The 14168-nt window shown below is 36.2% G+C and overlaps 1 protein-coding gene across 1 annotated transcript; it reads right to left on the bottom strand.

The window, feature by feature from the left end:
- Positions 1-100: 100 nt before the first annotated feature.
- LOC147497191 (sphere organelles protein-like protein) lies at positions 101-13280 on the bottom strand. Its single transcript, XM_086559852.1, has 13 exons — positions 12948-13280; positions 12795-12859; positions 12476-12703; positions 10538-10744; positions 8834-8900; positions 6480-6557; positions 6246-6387; positions 5566-5597; positions 1648-1962; positions 1387-1458; positions 1148-1303; positions 825-1011; positions 101-718 (listed from the first exon to the last, which is right to left on the bottom strand). Exons 1-13 carry the CDS (start codon positions 13134-13136, stop codon positions 522-524), a joined length of 1935 nt encoding a protein of 644 aa, XP_086415978.1. The 5' UTR covers positions 13137-13280; the 3' UTR covers positions 101-521.
- Positions 13281-14168: the final 888 nt, after the last annotated feature.

Raw genomic sequence — 14168 nt, 5'->3', positions numbered from 1 at the left:
ACCGAAAGGGAAGTCCGAATTTGGCATTACTATCGAAACACGCTTTCTAGATGTGTATATCAAGCACAATATAATTGCAATCTGTGCTATAACGCGTGACTAGGATCCAAGAATGATTTAGAAGCAAACTTCAACTCCATACTACAGATATATCTATGTTTCTGTCACACATTAGATGGCTTCATGACAACCAGTCAACCGTCTATGTTTACAAAAGAAGTTCACGGGTAGTCCTCGTGCTTGATATCTAGTCATCATAAGCAAATTTCAAGTCTACCTTTCTGTCACAAGAAGATGGCTTCATGAAGACCATCTACGTATTCAAAATAGGTTCATCAGTAGTCCTGCAGTCCGCCTGCAATGGAGATTCTCTGATTTCATCACAGAACTACTCCAAATATAGTGACAACAGCAAGCAATAAACCACACCTCTCCACTCGAGCCTACGCCGAGATTCACCAAAAAACCAAAAACAGGAAACAAAAAATCTTTTTCCCTATTAAAAAGTTTATAACCAAGGCTCACAAATCATTTCCAGCTCTTAAAAAGGCCATGGTTGGGCCAAGTGCACTGCTTCTCAAGGCTTTGTAGGGCCATTGACTCTTGCCGGAACTTTCTTTTGTTGTCCAACGCTCCTCTATTTCTTTTGATAGCTGCGTCTTTTTTTCACTCAAAACCTGGCTGATTTCTTCCCAAACATCCACTGAACCACCATTTTCTAGAGAACAAGACACCGAAATATGAGTAATGTATTACATATTCTTTAGGCCTAAAAGGCTATTTAGATGGCAATAACTAACGACCAGTTTTGAGTGATAGAATACCAGTGGTAATGACATGTGTCTCTTTGTTTTTGTCATTGGATTGCGTGCATGATACAGCTTCTTTACTGCTTACAGGAGCTTCTCTGTTCCTCACAGGAGCTTCCATACTGCTACCAATAGCTAGAGCATCAGAGTGAGAGTAGCCGTGCTTAAAGATACGGACATCTATGAGTGACGCAAAATCAATCTGGAAACAGTTGAAGATTGTCAGTTTTGCTTATAAAGAATTTAAAAAAAAAAAACACTTCGAGAAACTCCATCAATGCTGTCACTAACGATTGGTGGGTGGTGGTGGGGGGAGTTGTGAATAATAACTAAATTACCTCTAACGACCCATCTTCCCTGTACAGCGAGGAATCTGATCCCTGAGTAATTTCTCCCTCGTCCTCATCTCTCTTCTCATCAGAAACAACAGGATAACCTGGAACAGGCACCAGCATAACCCTGGATGCCGAGTCTAACCACAATACTTTTCCCACCTACAGAAGAACAAAACTCATTATATGCAATTCTGATTTTCATTTTGTTGGAATAAAATTAAATGTTAGCTGTAAGAGTTTACTCGAAATGCTGAAAGTTCCGGACACCATGTTGAAGATAGCTCAACTAAACGATATGCAACAACATCACCTTCCTGTAACAAAATTGTTTGCTATGTTACTCTTCACAGTTCCAACCCGAATATTATGAACAAAAATGTTGCAAAGTTTTTCTTTAGTGGTAGGCAGTGAATCAACCAAAATACAAACCATTAAAACAAGTCAAGAGGATAATTGAGAGAAAGAACAATGTGTAGACACTGACAGCTGAATGACTGACAAACCTTTGGCAAGCAAGACAAGGGCTTAAGCTTTTCAAAGTCTACAGCATCATGTCCAAGCTCCTTTTCTTCAGGATTCAGCTTTTCAACTAAAATGTCCATGGAATCTTCAACAGTACTCTTAGATGTCTTGGAATTCTCTATAGCCATCTTTTGTCCATTTCTCTGGCTGGCGATAGCATTGCTGTGTAAATGTTCAGTTACGATATAGTCTTCTCTGGAATCTTCATGGCCATTGCTCTTAGATACTAATGTTTTCTCCATACCCCACTTCTGTCCTTTCCTCTTACTGGTGATACCATTCCACTGGAAATTTTCCTAGAGCAAATATCAAGAATATGACTTCACCATAATAAGAAATAATACTTTGCTGAAAATCCCTCAACCATCTTAAAGATAAAGTGCAAGCTAAAAGCTTTCTTGCTATTTTAGAATCACGTCTACTAGTTTCAAATTTGAGTAGTGGCGTACAAGCAAGTCTTCATTTTTTTTTATCAGTAAAAATTTACTTAATTTTGTAAAACGGGACTTTCAATAATAATACATGTATAATGGAGCTTTGGTGTGGATCCCCAAGCACCAAATGATCCATGAGTCTTCATTAATATTTATCTCAACTGAAAACCCGACCTTTAATCTATCTCAAGCTAAGTTACATTCCAGATACAAGTGTCTGACACTGCCAAATATAAAAAACTGAGGTATATCACATACAATGTGTCCGTGTTGTGTCCGACACGGACATGTATCCTACACAGATTTGTTTTAAAATATGGGGTGTCCATGTAACATAAATCTCAAGTCAATTTACATCTTTGGAAGTGAGATTATTTACCATGAAATGGCACAAACGTGAAACGTATATGTTCTGATTTAGAAAGGCAAAGAAATATTAAGAGAAAAACGAATAAAACATGTGACTGAGAATAAGTGCTACATATGGCGGAGAGAGGATGCTTCAGCAATTTGATTTTCAAAATTTAAATTGTCAAACATTTTGACCCTTGACCCATTACTTGCTTTAAGCAAAATTCATATATTTGAAACATTCAAACTACAGACTTTCGTGTCAAAATTCATGGCCTTTGTGGCGCATTGAGGCACAGAAGGACAACCTAAATGCAAGCAGTATTATGCTAAAATGGCCTTCTTTGGATGAGTCATTAGCGTTGGAAGACACGGGTCACCACTAGTGCATGTATAATGGGGCCATAAATTGAGATTTTAAAAGAAACCGTCGTAGCAAACAACTAAGAGGAATGAAAGTTCCACAGCCCTAAACCCAAAAATTAATTCAACCAATCTCTCACAAGAAAAACCCCTATAACCTCAAATAGTTGTCTTCCTCACCCATGGTTTTAATCCTAACATCGTCTGAGACTCTGAGTCACAAGAGTAAACAGCTGATACATTGTTTTATAATTGAATTCTGTTGCCATTATGTGTATCCTTTCCAGTAGTTCCCCCAGTATGTATCCCACAGATCCCTATAATAAATAACACTTCCTTATTAATTTTAATTTTTGATAGCTTGGTTTGCAAGCCATGAAAATCCTATATAAGAATGAGTCTCCATTGTAATACTTAAATTTTTTTGTTATCAAATAAATTTTAAAATTTTAACTTATTGTTGAACAATCCGTTGTTTGTTAAGTGGTATTCTAGTAAGACCATGTTTCTGAATACCGATAGCACCTAAGGAGTTGAGGAATACCTAGGATGACAACCTCGTTACCAGCTTGGTCTGGGTCCAAGTTTTTTATCCTTTTTAACCAAGGATTCCCATTACACAAACCATAGATGATATCAATCAGTTGTCGCTTTGGTATCGCTTTCAATCCATCTCCGAAAACCAAACTGGTAATCAGATTCCATCATCCTAGCATCAAGGGAAACCAAGCAAGTGCATCTCTTCCAATAAAGAAGAAGAAGCAGCTTAAACATACAAATTTTTCGTATAATACCTGGAGACAGCCATTTAAACAGATATTGGATAAGGCTCGGAATTTCAATGCGAGTGCTGAAGATGGGTATGTTATCTTTTTTTTTATCGGTAAAATGTGATGTGTATATATATAATCATATAGTCAACTTTGTAAGATGAGATATCCCACTCAGATACAACAAAGGGAAAGACAGATACACTATTGATACTAGAGAAAAGAAAAAGAAAACTACGACTACTAGAGAAGACTAAAACAAAGGCATGCAATCATGCATGACCGAGCAAGGAACCCCATCCAAACATAATATCCCCGAAAGATGTATCTGTCCACTCCTCCCAAAACTTCGACTAGAGAAAGACGAATCCCTTGATGGGTATGTTATCTTTAATATTAGATGTTTTTTTCATAAAACTGTATAATACTTTATTAATGGCTCCATGATAATTTGTCACGATCAACAAGATTTAAGCATTTTAAAATGGTCCCAAGAGCACAAACGAGTATAATTTACTGCAACAAACAAGCTTTCCTATGTATTGATTCTTGACTAGGTTAATCCCCTTTAATTCAAATTTAGCTTTTAGGGTGAATATGTTTGGATGTCGACCTTCTGATCGGAGAGGGACACCTAGCCAATTAAAATATCATCTCCAACCAGAACTACATAAGGGACTTGATTCTTCTCCTCAGAGGATATGGAGGCCTCCATAAGCAACATAGTGGCACAGTTCCAAACTCCAATTTTAACTATCTTTACTCAATACCAATAATCCCCAAATCGTCTTAATGCCCTAATTAAATAAATCAAATCCCTAATTTCGTTAAAGGCTAATTTTAATCAAAGGCCAAAAACCCCTGATTGAACTGAATAAATATCCCTCAGGCTATCTCGTACACCCCGTGTCAGGCCAAATTTGCCACGACAGGATAAGACACTTTTCTAGACGTCACAGAACCTTATTTTTTCTGTCTGGGGGTAATGGTTCTTAAGGGGTTTAGATTGCAAGATTTTGCATGGAATTGGAACACAAATGGATTGTAATATAAACATTTCATGTGGGTTTGGGTAAGTAGTTTACCAAGCGTTGGTTGTATCAGTAGCTTCTTGCTACAATGACAATCTTGTAACCGACATGTACCTAATCAATATACCTCTATTTGATCAACCAAAAGGTGTAAGTTAACTCAACCTACTCTTTACTTTCTTCAAATTAGGATAATACATATATATGCCTATTGATAAAATAAAATAAATTTTATGAAATTGATAAGGAAAAGAGCATTGCCTAGTTGCTTAAATTGAAAACAATCAAAGTAAATCTAAGATCAAAGGCTCTATGAAATAAAAATAACTCGACAAGGAGACAACTGATCACAGGCCTTGTGAAATACATTTAGTTACGTTGTGGAAGGTAGGGTTCAGAGTGAAGAAATTAATGGACGACAAAATGAAACCAACCAGACTGCACTTTGACATATATCTTGTAGATGGGATTAATGGTGGTTTCCCCCCACAAATGTGTACCGTTTGTACTCAAATGCAGCTAGTCTGAGCTTGGGAAACTCTGCTATATTATACACCTTTATTTTCTTTTAATAAGATAAGGGTGAACTAGTATTACCCCCCCACTAGATGAGCCAATTAGGATTTCCCCCCCACTAGATGGGAAATTAGGGTCTCCCCCCTAAATACACACAAAAAAAATTCGGTCAACCCACTTTGACTTTTTTTGTGTGTGTATTTAGGGGGGAGACCCTAATTTCCCATCTAGTGGGGGGGGAAATCCTAATTGGCTCATCTAGTGGGGGGGTAATACTAGTTAACCCATAAGATAAAGCATGCACAAAATCCAAATTACTCAATTAAAAAAAAATTGCTTCATTGTGTTTGTCTGTAATGAGGAGAGAGGGGAAGCAAAAGAGATAACTTCAATAAGAGAATGTGAGTATGAAATAAAGTAGGCAGATCACGTACCAGAGGATCGTGAGTTCGCTGGTCAGCCTCGTCTGCATCAATAAAAGTATAGTGCATTAGACACCACATTCTTATAGACCATGAATAACGTCAAGGTTAAATTTAATATAGTGCAAAACTGTACCAATATAAGGAATAGACACCATACAAAATAATCACTTCCCTCCACTACAAAACCTTCAAGTAAACTTAGTCCAAAGTCCAACAAATCCATTTTTTTTTCTTCTTTCCTTCGATTATTTATTTATTTAGTTAATTTTATATTTTCACATGTGAATACTCTTGCTGCACAGAGACCAATCTAATTTATATGTTCTTGTGAAATTCTTCTACGGTTTCCTAATAAAATAATCGAAGCAACTCTAGGTTCAAATAAAATAAAAACACGAGTAAATAGTCCTACCTTGGCTACCTATGCGAATAGGCTGAATTCTCACCAAAAATAAACAAGTTAAATGTTTTCAAACTTTTTAGTAGGAGAATATACATCCATAAGAAATAGATGTTATAAGAAAGCCATACAATTATCCTATCATTTCTCTGAACTCTTTGGCTACCACTTCCACACTAAGTTAGTGCCCGACCTTATGCCTCAATTCCCAGGTTATACTTAAAATAAATATAACTTGTAAGACATCACAAGCTGATTAATAGACTAATATAAAGGAGGTTGAAGTCACCTCTTCCAAGTGGTTCAAAACGGATATGTCCTGGTCTAACCACTATAGGAACAATTTCTGCCTCTGTATCAGTTTTTTCTTCTGATTCTTGATGCTCGTTACTTTCATTACGAACAATTTTATCAGATACACTTTGAACTAGCTGAAATAAGGAAAACACAAACAGGAAGACTCAAACAAATAAAGCCCGCAATAACCACACTCAATGATGTGGATACTCAAAGGACAAAATACCTCTTTATTTTGAGAATCAAGTAATTCCCTCAGCCATTTCCTTTTCGCCTTTTTACGCCGAGCACTTCTGCTTGGACCCTAATAAAACAAATCAATGCGCATGACTTAAATCTCAAACTAACTCTTACTCGAAAAAGTTGGGCAAACATTGATAAGAATCATATACAACCAACATCTAGATACAAATTAAAACTTATAATGAGATATTTCTATAGGAATAAAAATTTGAAAGGAAGGTGATCCACTAATCATTTGGCTTTGTCAGAGAGTAGACCCGCAATAATACTCTTCCCAAATGCCTCCTTTATACTAGATCATAATGCCCATAACATTGGAAGATGCAGGGAATACAGCCCACATCCCAAAGAGAAGGGAATATTAAGAAGAATGTGGCCACACATCATCCTCCATTACCTTTCAATACACACATTGTCAATATTTATACCCGTCCATTCAGATTGCCAATGATTGAATAATTGAATTCTACCCAAAAAAAAACACCCAACAAAAAAAGAAAGCAACTCTATGTGGGATGGAGTTCTTCCAAATCCGCTTGAATGGAAAAATAGTGATCCTTTCATTTCCTTTAAACACCACTGAGGTACACTCCATAGCCAAAACTTTGCAAAATGATTCACTGAAAAGGCATCCTTGTCGTCTCACACTAATAATCTCTTATCCACTTCTCCAAAGTTTCTAACGACTTCATAAAATTGCAAGCAATAGTTGTTCATATCCCTCGATCTCCCAATCATTGAGTCCGCTTCTAAGTTCACATTCTATTCCACACCATTAACACCCCTTTCCATGTCATCCGAAAGGTTTTTGTTTTGTAGCAACTGCGTATGTTCCAAAAAACTGTTCTTTAAGTGAAGTCTCCCCCACCCAAATGTCATACCCAAAAAGAAATTGCCTCTCTACTATCGGGAAGAAAAGTAATCCCTTCGCAAAAGTATCCCAACCATTAGTGCCTCTCCAAAGGGTGATACCAAATAAGTTTCTAGGTTCCTTGATGTTCATTGCCTCTATTCCTCCCCACACTTATTCACCATATTCACCACAACCTTTCTCCACAAATGATCCTCACCTTACAAAGCTAGTTTGGTAAGCAAAACATGATTCCAACCCAAACCACCCTTTTTTTTTTGGAAGGCACACTCTATCCCATTTGACAAAGTGAATCTTCGACTTGTCTAAGTAACATTTCCAAAATGTTTCACCACACCTAAAAGAACTACCTAAATACGTAAAGTGAAAGATATTAGTAAGGAATAGTAGAGAGAGTGGGACTTAATCAAAATCAATCGGCTCTCTTTATAGAAAGACACTTAGCTTTCTAACCACCAAAACGAGAAACAACTTTCTCTATCAATTTGCTACAAATACCTCTCGATTTGCTTTTAGCTCCCAAAGGCAAACCCAAATATGTAGTACGAAAACAGTCAACACCCAACATGTTAGCAATCTCCTCCATGTTATCCACCACACAAACACCATATATCTTAGACTTCGACAAGTACATCTTGAGGTCGAAAATCTTCTCATACCAAGCATAAAGGTTCTTTAGAGCTTGACCGTGGCGCTACTGAAGAGCATGAGAGTCTATATTTGGAATAAGAGAGTTCTGTGTTGATTTTTTTTTGTTTATGTGGTGTGCAACATATCTCAAATTTTTTATAATACATAGCCTAACCTTATTACGAGAAAAGAAACAATCATTTATTAGTCACAATCTCATCCAATGTCAGCTTTATTGGGATTCTGGACCATTTTCTTTGACTTTCGGATATGGTATCTGAGTAGCTCCCGGATCGGTGAAGTTACTTCTAGGTTCCAGGGTCTTGGAGGGTCAATTTCTCAGAGGGTTGGAGACTGGAGCAACATTCTTTTTGCAATTATGTTAGGGCATCTGGCTGGAGATGAATTGGATATACTTTGGGGATAAAGTGGAGTCATTGATGGAAATTATTATTTTCAATCGAACGCCTTATCTTTCTCTTGTCGAAGATATGGGAGATGCAGACCACCTTTGAGAGATTCGTGGCCAGTTGGGACACTTTGTTGGGCCGTTGTAATAATACTCTGAGATTTGTTTAGTAGGCAGTGTTTGACCTGTCGTATATCTGTTTTTATTTTGGACTTGTAAACTATATATTGTAGGATATCATCCTATGAACCATTCTTCTTGCATATAATACAATACAAATACACTTTAGCGCTCAAGCCGTAAATAAATAAACAATTTGTTTTTGCGGATACACCATACTCTACTACTTCCAAAAAGTAAAGTTCACAATTGCTGCAACTTGTTCATACTTTATAATCCAATCAATCACTAGATAGATATAAATTACCTTTTTTATGCCTTCAGGAATAATTTCTTCAATGGTTTTCCCTCCATTTTCTTCAAGGTTATCAAAGCTGCAGTAACAAAAGGAAAAAAAAAACATTAAATAAAACAAGGGAGGAATGCCTCTTAAACAAGAATCTAGCTCATCAATATATGTTGAAATGAAGCAGAGAACTTGATGAAATGCAAGCGCAATAACAAGAAACTTTCAGTAACTCGACTTGAGAATCGGAAAAGAAAGTACACACTACAGAGATACAGAGTAGTCAGTAGTCCGTTGAACATAAATGTTTGAATCATCAGGAGAGTAGAGTAACAGACATAGACATAAGACAAATGGATCAGCAAAATATTCTGACAGAGGCACAAATTCCTCTTTATTGTATAAAATATAAATATGACATAAAATTCCAAGTGACAGAAACCTGCTTGGTGAAATTGATGGCTTTAGGACCCATGACGCCTTAATCTTTCAAACTCTCAAGATCTAAAATAAAATTCTGCGCCAACTTGGTTTTTACGCACTATGAAGTGCAAACATATCCACATACATTTTACCAAGAGCTTAGCTCCACTATAGTTACTTAGAAAGGCTCTAGCCAGTACCAGAATGAAAAACAGTCCAAAATGCATAAAGCTGGATCTTAAGTTTTTTACAACCTATCTGAAACACTCATATTTGTTACAAGACTACTACTGACTAAAATTTGTAGCAGACTGTGCACAAACAATCTTTGCCTTTCCACTGCTTCTCAAAGCTTCTTTCATGCAGCGCAAGTGATGTTTTGAGACTTAAGTGAAGATGATGACAAGAATTTTTATTTGTTTATTAACGATAAAGAATCATACATCACATGACCGAGAGGAAAAGTCAATAAATGGCATCACAACAAAGGTTGGCACCCTTTAGCCCACTCATAATTTCGCATCCCACCTTCTGGCCTCCTTACGAAGGTACTAAAGTAGGCCCAGGACAGCCCGACGAGCAGAAAGTGAAATGGACCCACCTTAAACAAATTATGCCAAGGTTACAACAATGGAGACTCAGTTAAACACAAATCCTGATTCCTAAAAGTCAGCCTTCTAAAAGCAGAATACCCTGCATCCCAATTGAAAAGAATCTCTTTCACGTCAAGCAATCAAACTGCTATTCATAATATACTTGTCTCATTTGAAAATGATAAGCTTCCACATGCAAGATAACTAAAAGGTTAGGGCCCGGTATTGGCACCCCATAAAATGGGACTAGCACCCCTTTTGGATGATATATGTCATATATGTCATCCATTTTTCTGATTTTCTGGAGAGAAAAATGGATGATATATGACATATATCATCCAAAAGGGGTGCTAGTCCCATTTTATGGGGTGTCAATACCGCCGCCCAAAGGTTAAAGTCAGTGAGGTGAACCCAATCCACCTGAACATCCGAATAGGGATGGCTATTTAACGGAATGATTCTTCCATCCAAGATAAACGTTCTAATCCAGAACCAGCTTCAAAATACAGACATACATCATAAACTAACCTCATGAACGATGACAACCAAATTATATAAATGTCCAGATTTCTAAAAGAGACAAAACCAGTAATCACACTTTAAAGAAAATCGCCATGAATTTATATTAACTAGACCCACATCAATTGACTGCTCAGACAACAAGTCGCCATCATTGGGGAAGTAATCAAACCACAGAAAAATACATTACCTCTCTATAGTGGGCATACGCTGGACATTGTTTTCAATATGGCTGCCAACTTCAGCATCACTTGCTTTCTTCGATTTTACCCTAGTTTTAATTGGCTCATCCTTGTGGTTAGAATTACTTAAGACTCCCTTGTGAGAATTGGCTTGATCCTTTAAATGGACATCATTTTCCACACCTTCAGGACTAGTACCTTTACTTTTCTTCCTCCTGCAACATGCAAGAAGATATAATGACATATGTTCCTGACCTGAAAGAAACTAAATGCTAAGAAAACAAAAAATGAAATCTTAAAACTGTGCAGTGTGTCCTACAAGGTGAACTTCCTACTGTACAAATATGTTCATTTAAAACAAGGAAATCATCACAGGATATTGTTCAGACATAAATGAGATTTATTGAGCAGAGACAATGGCACAAACACACGAGCAGACAGAAGTATGTGACATTAAAATCGATGTTAATCAAGACATTAGTTCTAGTGAAATCAGAGATACAGCATCCTAAACTGCCAAACCTGAATAACAAAAAACAGAGCCTTTAACTTTTTATTGACTTCTCTTGCAGCAATAATAGTGAGCTCATGAATGTTTTCAATTGATGAACGCTCACATAAAAAAATAGTTGTGAGTGTACACAGTTCCTAGCTCATAGGTCATTTTCTATAAAGTGAAATTATTGATTTGTTTAACTTATAAAGTCATCCATGCAACTTGGTCTTGTTCTTCTCATGGGTCAATTCCTTCAGTGTTTTTCTTTAGTCATATTTACCTAAGTATTTCTTTGTAATTTTAAAAAAGATTTCAGTAAATTGTACACCAGTTTCGGATGAATTGTTTTTCCTATGTATAGAGATCTTAACTCTTTTTATACCATATTTTATTTAATTAGTGCAGTTGCAGATATCTAATCAATAGCTTACTTTTCTTACGTGATGGAAGTGCATATTTTGGATTGGTAAAATTTTACCAAAAAGAATAAATCTGTGAATAAATCTGTGCATATTGCAAAGAATAGTACAATGACAAGTTCAAAAATATAGTATTGCAACTATCCCTATATGATTGGGATATCTAATAGAACCTCTTTAACACTTCAAATGAACCTAAGTTGATTACATCTTTAATACTTTAGAGTCAGACATAATTTGTTATGCTTCACTAAAAGATCATCTTTGCTGACTAATTAAAGAGGGGGAAAACAATATCACAAAGGAGACACCATAAATATTGAAATGGATGAAATACTAGTATACTGCTAAGCAGTGGGGGTGAGCGGAGTGGGAGAGGAAGATGGAGGAGTATTGCAAAGAATAGTACAATGACAAGTTCAAAAATATAGTATTGCAACTATCCCTATATGATTGGGATATCTAATAGAACCTCTTTAACACTTCAAATGAACCTAAGTTGATTACATCTTTAATACTTTAGAGTCAGACATAATTTGTTATGCTTCACTAAAAGATCATCTTTGCTGACTAATTAAAGAGGGGGAAAACAATATCACAAAGGAGACACCATAAATATTGAAATGGATGAAATACTAGTATACTGCTAAGCAGTGGGGGTGAGCGGAGTGGGAGAGGAAGATGGAGGAGTGGAGATGGAGAAGGAGGAGTGGAGATTTAGAGTGTCTGGAGAGAGAGAGTGAGAGAGACGAAGAGAAAAAACAGAAGGGAAGAGATGAGGACAGACAGACAGAAACCAACCAAGTTGGTTTTTGTCCGCATAACCCTCCCCCCTTCTCCCAAAATGTTCGCTCCGCTCACAGATTAAATGCAGTTTGACAGACACTGCATTAGCCCCTACTTTAGAAAAGAATATTAAGTTAATATCAAATATTCCAGAACCAAACTACACCCTTTGGAAAACATGGCCCTAGTAATCAGCACTATTTAATTTAGTACATTGCAGACACAAAAGGGATAAGAGAAAGTACTTGGCATTGTGCAGTTCCTTTGACGATTTTCTTTTCTTCGATATTGATTTCCCACTCGACTTCTCAGGGCGGTCATATTCAATATCTTCAGGTTCACTCTGGTAACCACCACTTTCTTTATCAAACTCTTCAAGTGCTAACAGTTTCACTCCCGTATATACAAGTCCTTTCTCCACAACCTCAGTATTCTCAAGTAAATTCGCCTCGTCACTGTCTTTCCTCTTCACTCTACATGTCATCCATCATATTAAAACATGAGTATATTAATTTTGATATTAAAAATATATATATTTAAAAATAAGTTGTGGGTCAAGCCAACCTGATAATATCTTTATCCTTAAAAAAGTGTGTCGACTCGAAATACGGCAAAACAAAACCATCCATCTGTAACAAAAAAAAAGAATAAAAGGTAAAACCTTGAGAAGGGGTTTAAGTAAAATGAATGCTGAGGTGGAAAAAAGAAAATACTTACAGAAAGATGGAGAGTATCTGGGGAAGCATTACGGAGGTTGAAAGAGTGAATGAGGTAAGAAGTGAGGTCAGAGATTGTTTCCAAACCGGGTTTTAGTAGAATCCAAGTTCGTTTTAGTCCTTGTGATTTTTGCGTCTTGGTTAAGAGATGACGATCTTCGAAAACCACACGGAGTCTCACTGTCCCCATTGCAGACGACTGGAGTGGAGTGGCTTCTTACTTTTTTTTCTTTCTTGCTGTCACTGGTTTTGGGTTTATTGGTGTTGGCTTCTGTTCTTTCTAGGGGTGCCATTTTTTTTCCGAAAACCCGATTTTTCCCAATTCCGATCCGATATTTTTTTCAAATTTGGCCAGATATTTGTGTTTCGATATCTGAAATTCCGATTTTTCTGAAAAATAATTGGATGTGTTTTCAAAATCCCATCCGATCTTATTTCCGATTAATTTTCGAATTTTTAACATATAGCGATCTATTTCACATAGTTACTAAATTAAAACTGCACATAGTTTACAAACCAAATAAAAACCCTAGAGAAGCAGAACATTGTCTCTCTCACAACTTCAAGAAATTAATATTGTCATTCTAGTATATGTCTCAATTTCTCACATATTCCTATTTACTGAATTAAGGCATTAACATGAAGAAAAAACTTGTTAAATGAATGTGTTAAAAGGTCTAAGTTGTTTACTGAATTAATACATTTCAAAATGATTGCCTGAATGAATGTATTAACTGGATAAAAAATGGCTATCCTAAAAGAGAATCCGATTATATAATTCAAATTTCCAATTTATTTCCGTATTTTATAGATTTCGAAATTTTTGAAAATTTTCCGATTTTCTGAACTTTTCGAATTGGGAAAAAAAATTGGATTGGATTTGGAAAGGATATTGCCATCCGAAAAAAAATTGATTTTTTTTTCCGAGACCCCTTTATCCGATCCGAAGTCATTAATAATTTCAGTTTTAGGACATTTTTGAGCTGACGTCAGCAATTTATTTTTGTTTAATACCAATTATGACCTTCTTCTCCATCTAGCAAAAAAAAAAATTCAACTAGAAACTTGTAAAATATTTTTGAGATCTAGTTGTTTCCATCTTTGAGCTAGTTGATTTGTGTGTTGTGAAGTTGTGATTATTTTATGTTAATCAATCGTGTGATTTATCTCGATTTTGATATTGTTGTCGTCGATGATATTTTTAAGTTTGGAGTAGTAGTAT

This window comes from Coptis chinensis, chromosome 5 (genome assembly GCF_015680905.1).
Source record: "Coptis chinensis isolate HL-2020 chromosome 5, ASM1568090v1, whole genome shotgun sequence".
NCBI lineage: Eukaryota > Viridiplantae > Streptophyta > Magnoliopsida > Ranunculales > Ranunculaceae > Coptis > Coptis chinensis.
Note: the sequence above shows the minus strand (reverse complement) of the source record. Positions and strands in the feature narration are given on the sequence as shown.